Source organism: Macaca mulatta, chromosome 12 (assembly GCF_049350105.2).
Source record: "Macaca mulatta isolate MMU2019108-1 chromosome 12, T2T-MMU8v2.0, whole genome shotgun sequence".
In the NCBI taxonomy this organism is placed as follows: domain Eukaryota; kingdom Metazoa; phylum Chordata; class Mammalia; order Primates; family Cercopithecidae; genus Macaca; species Macaca mulatta.
Window position 1 is genome coordinate 21,776,765 of NC_133417.1, and position 15,569 is coordinate 21,792,333.

Sequence of the window (15,569 nt, forward strand, 5' to 3'; positions counted from 1 at the left end):
TTACATGCTACACAGACTTACATGATTCATAATATACTGTTTTTATATATAAGTCAAAAGGGAAGAATATATTATTTTAAAAATCCTGGAAAAACATATGTCATTGATGTACTCCTCTGACATGGCGCTGTGTGAGATTACCAAGAAAGAAAACACTGTATCTTAGTATTTTTAACTTCACCTTTCAAAGTCATGTTAGACAAATAATATAGTTAATATTATATCCTAATATGTTTTTTCTTAGAAACAAATAACTAATTAAAAGAGAAAAAGAGACTGATTTAAATATGAATTACCCTTACATTAATGACTGCATTTATATGATTATCTAAAACTAAGAACTTTGTAAATTAAGTTCAATATTTCTTATAAAAAATATTCAATAGTATATCTGTAAATATATCATATACATGTAAGTTTTAAATAGGAACTATTAATAAGCCCATATCATTCTTATGAAACCACATTATATCATTCATATAATTCTGTGAATCCATGCATATCTAAAATCCATGTTAACAGAAGACCTAAAATGGCATTTCTGCGTATGCATATACATATATATATTCCAGTTAAAATAATCACCAAAAGAATATTACAGCTTATGCATTATCTACAAATTTATCTAAATTTGGATTTTCCCCCATGTCACCTTCTTAATACAGCAACTTTGAGTTTGTACAACTTTAAATAGTCGTAAGAAATTAATGCTGACATTTAAGATGTATTATCTACAAATTGTGAAAGAACAGGGTTAAATATGTCCAAGAAAAAAATAGAAACAAATGATCACCTTCTCCCCTTCTATTAACAAGATTAAATGCCACTGCCTTTTTTCCTCTTAATCATTTTCTATGTATTAGCAAATATGTAGGTACATTCTCCATCCATCTAAATGATGAAGATACAAAAAATGATAAGCCTAAAATTTAAGCTTTGAACCTCCTTCTATGGCAAAGCAATAATAATCACTCTTGAGACAAATACCAATATCAATAAGTGATCTCTTTCATCCACATCAGACAGTATCTGTACTATTTTTGCAAGAAACTGAGGGTAAAAGTAGATGTGTATGTGGCATGAACAAATAGAAGATCAAATGATGTTAGAGGTTATTGGAATACACGTGTCTTCACCCTTGGGAAACAAAATGAACTTACATTGACAATCTGATCTGCTAAAACCCTAGGAATTCATGAAATAAATACAGAGTAGAAAAGACTTCCCACAAAGTGAACATTTTGATGAGAATTCAGAATTTTATTAAATAATCTGAGCTGAGAATTTGATCTCTCTTGTGGAATATTCATGAACTCAGTCATGATTTCTAAAATCAATACTTTACACCAAAGCATTAACGTAGTACATGTGGAAAATGTTATATTCCAGAAATATCATAAACTGTTCAGTGGAAAGAAGAAAAGGTCACAAGAATTTGGTAGTAGAGAAGACTCTTTTGATTCAAGTCATCATTCTTTGATAATATGCCAATAAATATCATAATATGGTGGACAATGTAGGTAGGCAGCGTTGAGTAATACAGCAGAGGTTTTATTTTTTATTTTTATTTTTTTATTTTATTTTTTTTTTTGAGACAGAGTCTCGCTCTGTCGCCCAGGCTGGAGTGCAGTGGCGCGATCTCCGCTCACTGAAAGCTCTGCTGCCTTCTGGGCTCACGCCATTCTCCTGCCTCAGCCTCCCGAGAAGCTGGGACTACAGGCGCCCGCCACCATGCCCGGCTATTTTTTTTGCGTTTTTAGTAGAGAAGGGGTTTCACCGTGTTTGCCAGGATAGTCTCGATCTCCTGACCTCGTGATCCACCCACCTCGGCCTCCCAAAGTGCTGGGATTACAGGCGTGAGCCACCGCGCCCGGCCAGCAGAGGTTTTAGTACAGAAAATAGATATATAAAACTTGGGTCCAAACCCTAACTTTTCCTGCTTATGATCTTGGGGGAACATATATACATGACCTATTTTAGTTATAGTTTCCTTGTGTTAAAATGAGGACAGTACTATTTACCTTGGATGATTTCTATAAGGATTAAAGGTGGTGTCTACATATTCTCAGCATGACACTCTTTGCATGATAAACAATAAATGGTAGCTAATATCAATTTCTTATTATCTTAAGCTCAATAAAAAAATTGTAAAAAGGAACAGTGAAGAGGCAGCATGAAAATCAATCAGTATTCAGTCCTATCCAGAAAGACTATAAAAGAAATTAGAATCTCGCGTCTCATTCTACTGAGTGGGAAACTAAACTGCAGAGAAATGGACCCATACAGGAGTCAATTATAAACTCACAAATCATTTATTTTTCCATTTCCCCATCTCAACTTAATTCATTCTTGAGGAACAAACTCAGGGTTAATTCATTTGTTTACTTATTCATTGATGTATTCACATATTCATTCATTTATTCTATCAAATAATGCTCCAGGTGGTGCATTATGGCAAAACAATTCAAAAGGAATTGGCAGTTTAACAGAAGAGAAAGCAAAGTAAATATTGTAATCTGGTATGGTTACATGTTTATAATAGTGGTGTGCATAAAGTTATCTGGAAGTGTGTCTGGAAGTCTTAACAGAACTTCTCCAGGTGGGAAGGCAAACTCAGGGCACTGGGGAAACTATGTGAAAACACAAGTGATGATTGAAGTGGTGGTGATCCCCAGAATAAAGCAGTCTATCTAAAGGATGGGATTTCTCTTTTGGGGTGGCTGGTGTGAGATAAAAATGAAGAGAAAAATAGAAAATATATCATGAAGACTGTTACGTAGTGTGAGGGAAAATGCAGATATTTAATCAATGATGAATGAATAATGAGAGGATTTTAGATAGGAGGGCTACACTCTCAGCAACAGAGTGGTAAAGCAACTAAAAGAGAGAGAGCAAAAAGCAATAAACTAAAGAAAAGCAAGTGTAAGTAGAGAATAGTATAGCAGGTTAGAGTTCAATCATCCAGATAGGATGTCTGACTGATCTGAAGCTTGATGCTAATTACAATATTGAACAATATTTCAAGTTGTTTGAGGAAATGAAATGTGTGTATAACAGACCAGCAATGATGTTATCTTGACTGTTGGATATGAATAACTGAATATATTCCCTCACTGTGAATGGATCAGTTACTTATATCACGCTGTTCAAAGAATAGTTATATAGAAAACAGATCACTTCTACTAAGATGACCAAATTATAGGATTCTGATACACAGAACATTCAGCGATGAGACTCTAGATAAAAATGAATAATGTTCTTGAGTTACAATGACCTGATCCATAGGCTGACAGAGGAGGAGAATGGAAGAAAGCTCTAGGAAGATAAGATTTGATGGATGACCATGAATTTCTTGGGATTTCAAGGAAGGTGAATTCAGAGAAAGGAAAGTAAGTCATGGAAGCATGAGAGCATATGTTGCATTCTGAAAGTTAATATAACTTGCTGAACATTTACTGCCTCCCTTATTAGACCTTTAATGAGTGTGGCAAGATAACATGAGCAAGAAAAAGTAGAAAATGGGAAGAGATGACGGGCCCATGGTACTGAACTAAACTCCTCAGTTGATGCTGCTCCTCTTCAGAGGGACAGAAAATAAAAACAAAAACAAAAATCCCTTGTTTTTTTTAATAACAATACAACTTTCTAGATTGCTTTTACGAGCATCTAAACATATTAGATTCATATTTATTTATTTACCAAATGAACGTCTACAACTGCAGGCCATTTTCCACAACACCTTCAGTCTTGGCACTATTTGGTAATTACAGGATAGTCAGTTAGTTCTGTGTATTAGGCATTGTGGAGATAGACTGAACACACCCCAAATAACTATTACAGACTTTAAGATGCTTGCAATCTTGTTATCTCCCCATAGCCATTAACATGGCTTCTCATATGTAAAAAGCAACGTGGTAGATGTGTATGGTATTAAATTACACACACACGAGTAGGAAATAAGAATAATATTTTAAAAGAACGGTATGAGGTTATAAGAGCTGGAATGAATATAGATGTGTCTAGAATAAGTTTAAAAATGAATAAGGACTCCAAGTCCTTAAGAGCTCCCTATAATGTTAAACAGAAAGGCAGGAGTAAAACAAGTAGGCACTTGAAGGGAGAATTGGAGGAGTTGTTCAGAAAAAGGGGATCATGACTCCATAGAGACCGCAGTGAACTCAGGTCACTGAGATCCAACTGTGGTGCCAATGTTTCTTAGATTTTCCATTACAGTAGAAACATTATACAGGAAAAATATTTATGCGGTATGTACTCCATCCCAAATACTCTTTTTAACGTGACACTGACATTGATGTTTGATTCACTTACATTTTAAATGTTATGAGATTAAGTCTGAGTTTCAAAACCCAAGCAAGGGAGGTCAGAGGACCATTTCTTTTCCAGATCTATAATGAAGATTGAGAAGAACTGGGTTTCTAAATTGCCAGAGGCCACTTTCCTCCAGGGCAATCTTTCTTTCAGCCCCTCGGGTGCTTGTTGCAACTTGACTCTAACTCATGCATTCATTATATAATTCCTTGGATGTAAACCCATCTCTACAGATCAAGAAATGGCTCATACTCTTTTGGCTACCAGATATACGGCACAAAAATAGCAATAAAGTACTGACACCAAAATCACTGAATGACTCTTAGACTCATTTAAATAATAGTCACTCTATTATTCATCACTGTCTGTCCAATTGTTCATTTATGAAAAAATTATTAATATTACTTTTAGAATGGGACAGTCAATGTGTCACTGAAAACAGTTTTTAAGCTTGAGAAAAAATATGGCTTTAAATTATGAGCAGATTCCTAAATTCTTAAAAAACACTTTCTGCTTTTGCTATTCTGACCCTTATATGTTTCCAAGATAGTATTTTAGAAATAATCATGCAATTTAAAAGAATAGATCATATTGTAAGTATAATTTTTTAAAAAAGAAATCCTCATTTTGGATTCTGTAAGCCACATTCTGCAAAGCTTTTCGATAATTTTCCTCTAAAATCCAAAAGTGTGGATAATGTCAATTAATATTTAGTATAAACATATATACTGAAATAACTAGAAATGATTTAATATTCATTTTCATTCCTCCTGTATCAACCAAAAAAGTAGCAAAGTAAATTCTATGGGTCTGATTGCACTATTTTATCTGTTTTAGTAGTGTCTGTCTATTGAACAACTTTATGGGTATTAAATTACACATTAAATATTTATATTAATCAAATTAAATACTTTAAAATACTATTTCCATATTAGTTTGGCACAGAAGCAATTGCAGTTTTGGCCATTTATAAGTAATGCAACTACTTATATAATAACTGCAACTATTTTTATACCATCCTAATAATAATTATGATTCTGCTTATGATTTATTAAAGACTATTTGCAAGTGTTTATGCTCTAACAAACACTATGGTAATATATTTAAATATAAATATTATCCCATGTTATTTTCTCCAGTTTATTTGTAAGGTAAGAGAAGATTAGAAAAATTCAGCAATGTATTGTTAAATCTCAGCGCTCCAATTTGAACCCAGTCCTACCTGACTCCAAAACCAGCATTTTGTTCCAAAATCCTACTTCTCAAAAAAGACCCAAGTAGGCCTTGACAATAAGACAAGTCTTCAAATTGGTTTCTTGTGTAGGTCCTTATATTCCTCTTATAAAATAAAAATCAACCAGAACAAAATACAAGTCTGATGCCAAGATGAGCCAGTTAGCTTATCTGTTTCAGAAAACAAAGAGATTCTGTTAACTCTTATTTGGTTTTCTCCCTATGTGTGACACTGCCCTAGAGCAAGTGGATACCAAGTCAGCATAATTATCTACACATTTGTCTGCATAAATGTCATGCTTCAAGGGCAGTCAGTTCTTTTATCTTCCAATTTGAAGGTCATCACATACTGAGGGATGCCTAGGATGTGCCTGAGGGATGTCCCTTTCCTTGAGAAAATTTTTCAATGAATCAAAAGAGCATTCCCTTTTACCAAAGGGAGACGTGACTAAGATAGAAGATGGGGTTGATTTTTGTTTTCTTTTTGTCTCGTTTTAGTGCCTTAAACATTTTTCCTCAATAAATCATACATACAGTTAAAATGGAGTAGGAAAAAACAGGTAAAAAAGACGAGAAAAAAATGCAATTAAGAAACATCAAATAAGAACTTCCTTAGAGAGACATTAAGAACTTTCAGAACTTTCTGGCTCTTACGGAGAAAGGAGAAAAGTTTGGATATGAGAAACATGAAAAGCTCAATAATTAGAATTAGAAATGAACACTGGAGTCAGAGAGAAAATTAAATATTATATTATTTCTGTATTATGTGGATTGTTAAAATAAAGGGACAAATTGCTTGTATATATTAAAATACCTAAATAAAATAAATGCTACCTATACAAAAAAGAATGATAACCCCAATAATTATAAGAATCATATGTGTTAGGCACTGTTTAAGGGACTTTATATGTTGTATTTCACCCCATCTGCAAGGCAGTCTTAGAACACACGTTGTATTGTAATGCTTGTTTTATGTTTAGATAAACTTAGCCTTGTAATAGGTTAAGGAACTTGCCCTAGGACACACAGCTAAGAAATGGCAAAACTAGAATTTGAACCCAGGAAATTCAATTCCACAGACTGAATACTTATCCACTATATTCAGTGATCATAATAAGCAATATTATTTTTGTATTTACTATTTCTAAATATTATATCTAAAGATATAATTTTAGACAATTTTAAACACTATTATATCAATATGCAACCTGAGCATATTAATAAGGGAAATAACTTATAAATCTCAGGAATGCAGTGCTAAATCAATATCAAGTTAGTTATGTATTAGATATTAGGGGCCTCGGTGCATAATACTATACAGTCATGATATAGCCTTACAACATGTATAAAGATATTTAATTTCAAAGCCAATTTCAAGATTAAAAAAAAAAAAAACTTGAGTCAAGTTTTCTGAGCATGGGAGCAGCTTACTGCAGGCCATGTATCCAGGAGGAAAAGCTGACAGGAGTGATACAAACATAACCCATTGTTTTAGCAGTGGAATTACATGTTCCTCAATGTTGATAAAGAGCCCAGGACTTGAGTAATTACTAAGCAGACACCCAGAAATCAAACTATTCTGTGTCACTATTCCTGGTGGTAGCACCAAACTCCATGTGAGATGCAAGAAGTTCAAAAAACTTACACATTCTTACACATGATTTAGTGATGGACTTCTAGAGGAATTTAGACAATAGCTGCCCTGGTTAACTATACACATTGGACTTCTCTTGTTTATTGAATCAAATGTTGTCTTGTGAGACATAAAAATAGAAAATCTTTATATTCCTTTATTTCAAAAACAAATAAAATACTTACATTATTAACAGAAGAGCATACTGGTTTCGGTCCATAAAATCTTTGGGAAGGGACAACTGTAAAGGAAGTTCTTTTAAAGAAAGAGCAAAATATTAAAGATGGAGAGTCATTTACAGGTAAAACTATAAGACGCAGAGAAAGTTGTTCTTGAATAACATAGCATGCACAAAACTTTACCATAGTCGTCAATATGAAGGATTTTGACTTCCGGCTTTACTATTTTCTTCTTCAGGATAGCTTCCTTCAGCATAGAATTGCTTTCCAATATAAAATATTCTGTAAACCAAAAAGGCTAGTGTAAATAGCTAACTCCTATGCATTAAACAAGAATCAATGTGACACAACAAAAAATTATCCAGTTGTTACCATTTGGCAGGCACTGTGCTGATTAACTCATCATTTCTCTTCTGAGTTACTACAACAGTTTCCTAAGTGAGCTTCATTATGCCAGTAAATTTTTTTTCATTTGCTTCTTTATTAAATTTATCATTTACATTTTCAAAATGCAAATCTGATCATATTGTTAACCTGCTTAAGAATATTTTAGCAAAATACAAGATTATCTAACACCAAATGAGTTGAGATTCACAATATCTAGGTACCTATACCAATTAAAAGGCATACAGAAACACAGGATGAGGACACCTGGACTGCAGTTCAGGTGTTTAATAAGGTAGAAAGAGTATGAACATATTATGTATTTCTAAAACTAAAAACTGCAGAATCTGAAATACATGAAAATTATATGACCTAAGATGAAAAATATACTGAGTGAGATTAATAAAATATTAGGCACTGCAGAAGAGTAATGACCTTGAAAATACAGTAATAGAGAAATATCAAAAATGAAACATCAAAAAAATTGATAAAACATGAAGTGGACATCAATACTTGCTCGAATTTTGATGTACATGCATTGTATTAAATTTGTAGATCTATTTGGAGAGACTTTATATCATAAAAATAGTGAGCCTTCTAATCCATAAATATATATACACTCACATATATGTCTGCATATGTTTATATATTGTATACATATATATCGATGTGTATATATGTGTGTGTGTATATATGTATATACACACATATATGTCTGTCTCTGTGGGAATTTGAGTCTTTAATTTCTCCCAGCAGTATTATATAGATTTATAGAGGAGGTATTTATTTTTATTAGATTTATTCATAGATACTCCATGGATATTTTGACCTTACTTTAAACAGCATTTTAAAAATACTCAAATCTTGCATTTTCGTTGATGAAATAGTTGAATTTTGTGTATTGGCCTACAGCTGTAACCATGATAAATTCACTTGTTTTCAATAGTTTATAGGTGTGTATATTCCACAATTTTTTGTTTCCTTGTCTTTTGTTTTGTACATAGCATGTCTTCTGCAAAAACACAGTTTTATTGCATATATTTCTTTGTCTTACCCATTTTACTGGCTAAGTCCTCTACTACAATGTTGCACAGAAGGAGTGAGAACAAACATTGTTGACTTTCCCAGTTCTCAGGGAGAAGCATCATTCTTTCACCATTAAGCATGATGTCAGCTGTAGTATTTTTACAGATACCATTCATGAAGTTCAGGAATTTCTTTCGATCTTATCTTGATTAGGAATTACTATTGATTGATTATTATTATTGTTGGCCAAAATTTTCAATTTTTTTCTAAATCCTTTGACGTGTCAGTGTAATATGGTGAATTATATTGTTTGTTGAAGGTTACAGCAAACATAGAATCTTTGGGTAAATCCAATATGGCCATAATAAATTATCATACTTTCTATAATTGCTAGGTTTGACTCGCTATTATTTAGTTAAGGTGTTTTGCGTCTAAATTCATGAGAAAATTTGGTTTTTTTTTGTCCTCCTAATATATATGTCTGGATTTGGAATCCGGTCGATACTTGCCTTATATTTTAAAAAAGAGTTTGTGTAAGCTTGGTGTTAATTTATTCAATGTTGCATAGAATGCACCAGTAAAGCTAGCTGAAACTGGAGTTTTCTTTGTGAGGAGAATGTTAATTGCATATTTATATATTGTATTTCTTCTCATGTGAATGTTTAGCAATTTGTGTCTTTTAAGGAATTTTTCCATGTCATCTAAGATGTCAAATTTACTGGCATAAAATTACTTATAATGTTCCATTATTGTCATTCTAATATCTATAGCATTTGTACGGACATCATCTCTTTTATTAATGGCATTACATTTTCCTCTTTTTCTTCATGTCTCTGGCTAGAATTTTGCCAACTTTATTGATCTTGTCAGGTAAGCACCTTTTGATTTTATACATTTTCTCTATTGCTAGTCTATTTTCAATATCATTTATTTCCTTCTTACCCATTTTTATCTCCTTCTTTCAACTTTGTTTTAATTTGCTCATGTTTTTCTAGTTTCTAAAGGTGAAAGAGGAGATTATCGATTTTAAACCCTTACTTTTAATGCAATAAGTTAGAATCATAAATTTCTTTCTAATCACAACTGTAGTAACCCCTAAATTGGGATCTGAGGTGTTTTTATTTTTATTCAATAAGTTAGAGTCATACATTTCTTTCTAATCACAGTTGTAGTTACCCCTAAATTGGGATCTGATGTATTTTTATTTTTCTTTGGCTCAAAATAGTTTCTAATTATTTATTTTTTATTGATCAATGTATTATTTAGAAGTGAAAGTTTGATGACAGAACATTCTCACTTCTTGAAACTTTCTTTTTGTCTTCATTTTTAAGTGAGAAATATCTTCTAGGTTTGTTTTTCTATTAAGGATTTTTGTTTAGTTCAGTTTTGTTTTCCATAAGCATTTACAGTATTTTGGTCTATTGTCTTTTGGTTTGCTTTTTTCTGATGAGATGTCTGTAGTCATTTGTTTTTACTATGTGTGTGATATGTGGATGTAATGTGTCTTTTAATTTCTGATGATTAAAAATTTTTTTCTTTATCATTGGTTTTGTATAATTGCTCATGATGTGCACTAGTGTGGTTTTATTGACATTTATCTTGTTTTCTTTATGTTGAACTTTTTTGAACTTTTTCATCAGATTTAGAAAATTATTGGCCATTATTACATCAAATATTTTTTGCAAGTCTCCTTGTCCCATTCTGACTCTAATTACAAATATGAGAGATGTAGATATTGGCCTACAGTTAATTTATGTTCTTCCTTTGTCTTTCTTTTCCTTTTTGTGTCAAGAAATTTTCTACTGATATTGTTTCAAGTACACTGATCTTTTCCTCTCTGGCCTCTAATCTGTTTTTAGTATTTTCCAGAGAAGTTTATATTTCAAATATTTTATTTTAAATTCACAACGTTCTTTTATAAAAATATATTCTCTTTGTTTTCTCTCTACATTAATTCTTTTCTTGATAGCTTTATTTATTTGTAACAGCTAATTTACTGTATTTGTCAGTGATTTCCATCATCTCTGTCATTTCTGAGTCTGTTTCTATTCACTAATCTTTCTCCTATTTATGAGTCATATTTTCCACTTTCTTCACAAAGCTAGTAATTTTTTATTAGATAATGACCATTGTGGCATTTACATTTTGAAAGCCTGGGTTTTGTTGTAATCTTTTAACAATTGTTGGACTTTGTTCTGGCATATGTTGTAGGCAGGTTGACCATTTGAAGACCTTTAAAGAAATCTTTTTAGTGTGTATTTGAATGACCTTTGCTCTATGGCTAGTTTAGTACTACAAAAGGCAGGACACTTCTGGGATCTCTTCTAAATGTTCCACTACTCTGCTGATTAAAAGGTGAGCATATCCCACCACTCTGTAAGCTCCGGCATTGCCCACACTCATGAAGCATCTTCCTATGCATACTCAGCTAGGTATTTTCAGCAGCTGATTCAGGGTGATCCCACTTCCGATTCAGGGTGATCCCACTTCCGATTCAGGGTGATCCCTCTTCCAGCCCTATGCAGATGTCTTTCTCCATGTGGCTTCTTCATTTCCAGTTCCATCGTTCCATAAGCCTCAATTCCATAAAATTCCATACAATTCGTCAACACTCCATAAGCCTCAATCTACCTGAATATCATTTTCTGTCTCCTCAACTCAGGGATATCATTGTATTATGATTAGTTTATTCCTTATTGCACTGGAGTTCAGAAATTGCTGTTAACAAGAAAGCTAGAGAACTTACAACACTAATTTTACTTATTTCCTTCTTTCAGGGGGGATCTGAGACCCATGCTGGCTATTGTCAAATGTCTGGAAACAGTTGATTTGTATATTTTGTCCAGTTTTCTGTATTATTATTCTTATTTTTTCTTAAGGGAAACAAGGGGATCAAGTCTATTTCCAGTTACTCCACAGCCAGAATTAAAAAAAAAAAAATTAAAACGTCAAAGGTTTATCATTGAACCAATATGATTGAATCCAAACTACTTAGAAAAAAATAAGAGTTACAATCCAATTCCAGTCTGTCCCTCTGGCCTCATATATTTTTGCTTTTTTAGTAAATGTTTTGTTCCAGCTGTGATGAACAATGTTTATCTTGCAAATGTGAACATTTTTATGCGTTCTTATGTTTGTATATACACATTTGTTTTTCTGAAAATGTCTTCGCATTGACTTTCTCTTGCCCTGAACTGTGTACACTTTTACTAGAGAAATAATCACAGACTGTTATAGCTATGTAATTTTATGTTTCTCCCATTCGACAATGCTGTGTGTGTGTAATCTCAGGCACATCAAACTACCTCTTTTGTAAGTAAATATCTTCCCCTATAATATATATCTGGAAGACTAGATGTTCTAAGAGGTTTTTTACATGTTTAAAATGTAAAGAAACTCTGATTATTTAAACATTAGTATATTCTCAAAGAAGCTATCCTAAGCATTTAATTTTAAATGCTTTAAAAATGGTGAATATTCACACAGAGAAACTAGAAAAACAAGAGCAAACCAATTCAAATCCAAAGCTACAGGAGAAAAAAAAAAATCAGAGCTGAACTGAATGAAATGAATATGTGAAAAAGCATACAAAAGATCAACAAAATCAAAAGTTGATTCTTCAAAAGTATAAATACAATTAATAGACTGCTAGACAGCCTAATAAAAAAGAGAGAAAATTCAAATAAACACAATCAGAAATGACAAATGGGACATTAGCACTGACCCCATGGAAATACAAAAAACCTTCAGAGACTATTATGAGTGCCTCTATGCCCACAGACTAAAAAACCTACAAGAAGTTGATAAATTCCTGGACATACACACCCTCTCAAGAATGGACCAGGGAGAAACTGGAAATCTGAACAGACCAATAATGAGTTATGAAATTAAATCAGTAATAAAAAGCCTAGCAACTAGAAAAAGGCTGGAACGAGATGGATTCATATTTAAATTCTATAAAATGTATAAAGAAGAGCTGCAACTAATCCTACTGAAGCTAATCTAAAAAATCAAGGAGAAGGGATTCCTCCCCAACTCATTCTTTTGGTATGATTTTTAATTCCAACTCAATCATTTGGTGTGATTCCGATACCAAATCCCGGCAGAAACACAGTGAAAAAAGAAAACTTCAAGAACACAGTGGCTGGGCCTGAAGGTCAAGGGTGAAGATTCCCTTCAGCCAAAGGTCACAGCCAACTTGTGGTGACTCCACAGGAACAGGGCTGGTGGAATAAACAACCCAGAGCAGTTTTCTCCCTCTTTCCAGTTGCCTACAAGATTTCCTTTGGTGGAATCCAGTTGGAAGTCATGGGGCAACAGAACCTAAGTCATCTGTAGAAAGTACTTCCAGGCCAGAGAACATTGAAGAGAATTGAGAGTTAAAAGTGGTTCTGGAAAAACAAATGGAAGATGCTCAGGGCACTGCGTCATATTCTATTAAAATTTATTTACAAACTCCCATTATTTGTTATTTATAATGTCTTTTTCTATTTTCAATAGCTTTGTCATAATATTCTCCATTTAGAATTATTTTCTCAGTATAAACTACAAAAATGAAAAAAAGATATAAAAGAATTAAGTTTTTGCTAGGCATGGTGGCTCATGGCTATACTCTCAGCACTTTGGGAAACTGAGGCTGGCAGATCACCTGAGGTTGCGAGTTCCAGACCAGACTGACCAACATAGAGAAATCCAGTCTTTACCAAAAACAAAAATTAGCTGGGCGTGGTGGTATATGCCTGCAATCCCAGCTACTTGGAGGGCTGAGGCAGGAAAATTGCTTGAACCTGGAAGGCGGAGTTTACAGTGAGCTGAGATTGCACCATTGCACTCCAGCCTGGGCAACAAGAGCAAAACTCTGTCTCAAAAAAAAAAAAAAAAAAAAAAAGAAAAGAAAAGAAATAAAAAGAATTAAGTCTTGACTATTATTTTTAATATGTTATAATTAACACTTCTACTACATTCTATCTTTGTTAGTAATACAAATGTTTAATGTTATTAATTTGTTAGGAAAAATTACATGGCAGTAGTTTCTTCTGCATTTCTTTGATAACTAGTGGGTTTAAAGATTTTCCACGCTTGTTAAATATGTTCCTTTTTCTTTTTTAAAAATTTCTCCCCATGCATTATTCTACTTCATGTGGCCCCAAAATGAGTTATGATTTATTTTTGGTATATTCGCTTTCATTAACCCAAAGACTTACTTGCCATTGACTATAAATTTTATCTCCCTAAGTAATTATCCTTTGAAAAGAAAATTAAGCACTTGACCACTATTCATAGCCTTTTTTGTTTTTGTTGACCTTGAGACAATCGTGATTGGCTTCTGAACAGGAAAATAACGTGGTTTCCCTAAGACAGAAATGTTTGGTAATTTGAAGCAGAAGTTATTAGAAAAGACATTGCCTTGCAACAATAGGATAAAATCAAATTAAAATCAGATTGGAAAAATTTTTAATTATCCTTTGTTAAAGGCAGAATATACAGTGTAACACAAATAGTTATTGATTAAGTGTGTCCTATATATCATGAATATTACTCATTTCCACTGCAAACACATTTGTTTATTTGCCTTGGAAGACACTGATTCTATGAGATGTTAATACACCATCTTGGATCCCACAAAAAGCATGTGATAGACTTATTTTATACACTGATTGTTCTATCTATGAGATTCAACTTTCTTTCCATTTTATCAACCATACTGTCTATGATCATTATTGTTGCTGTTAGAGTTAATATTGAATAGATTTGATTTGCTTAACATAACCTCTTTAAGTTTACACTGAAGATGGAAATAATGAAATAAATAGAAACTAAAATGTGTGCTAAACCATCTTCCAGCCACACAAAAACCCAACACAAACTTAGAAATTTCTTATTGCCTAGTGCATGCACTAAGTGTCCATATGACATTATTTGAAGAATATAATTGGTCTTGATCTGTTTTCTCAAAATGATATTTGTCATTCAACCTTACACATTTTTACTTGTATGTCTTCTAAGTCAAGGCACCTAACTGACTCCTACTTAAATAAGAGTATGCAATGCAAGAGGCAAAAGTACAATAGAAAAAGTAGCTATTATATTGTACTGAATTACAAACCCTATTCTCGAGTCAGACTGTCTCATTTGATTCGTGGTTCTGCCATTTATTAGTATGACTCTGGCCAAGCTATTAATCCTTAACCTCTTTGAGACTAATTTTTCTCACCTGTAAAAAGGGGTAATCAAATTAACTATCTCAGAGGTGTTCAGAATTTTAAATGAGTCAATAAATATGAGCCATTATTGGATTATAGTAGCTTACGTGAAATAATCACAGAATAGAAGCATTGATTAAATAAAACTTAAAAAATGAAAGAAGGATACAAACATGGAAGAAAGGAAAGAGAAAGGAAGAAAGGATGAAGTCTGGTTATTCATTTTTAAGATAAGCCCAACCATGCATTTATTTATCTACTTTACTGTAAGTTCTTGAACACGAGACCCTTCCAATGGACCCTCAGACTCTGTCACATCACTTGACAAAAGTAGGTGATCACTTAACAAATATACAAATGAATAAATGCATAAATGAAAAAGTGCATATATAAAACTAGAAGAACCTGGATATCTGGAACAAACAGGATAGAAAATATATAAAATATTTTTCATAGTTTTCCAAAATGTCTTCAAAAGATTATTCTGGAGGAACAACTTAGGTGAGGCCCAGGCAAGAATGAACCAGAACATTAAGAGGCCAGTAAGCTAAAATGTACCTGTTTCATCAATAACTCTATTTG

The 15,569-nt window shown here is 32.7% G+C and overlaps 1 protein-coding gene across 3 annotated transcripts in view; it reads right to left on the minus strand.

Annotated features, from left to right (window-relative positions):
- DPP10 (dipeptidyl peptidase like 10) overlaps positions 1-15,569 on the minus strand; it is a 701,607-nt gene that overhangs the window by 41,086 nt on the left and 644,952 nt on the right. For all 3 annotated transcript variants that reach the window (XM_077956499.1, XM_015109936.3, NM_001265998.1), the window contains 2 exon segments: positions 7,558-7,656; positions 7,381-7,450 (listed from right to left, as the gene is read on the minus strand). In XM_077956499.1, the coding sequence (XP_077812625.1) occupies positions 7,381-7,450; positions 7,558-7,656 (169 nt within the window).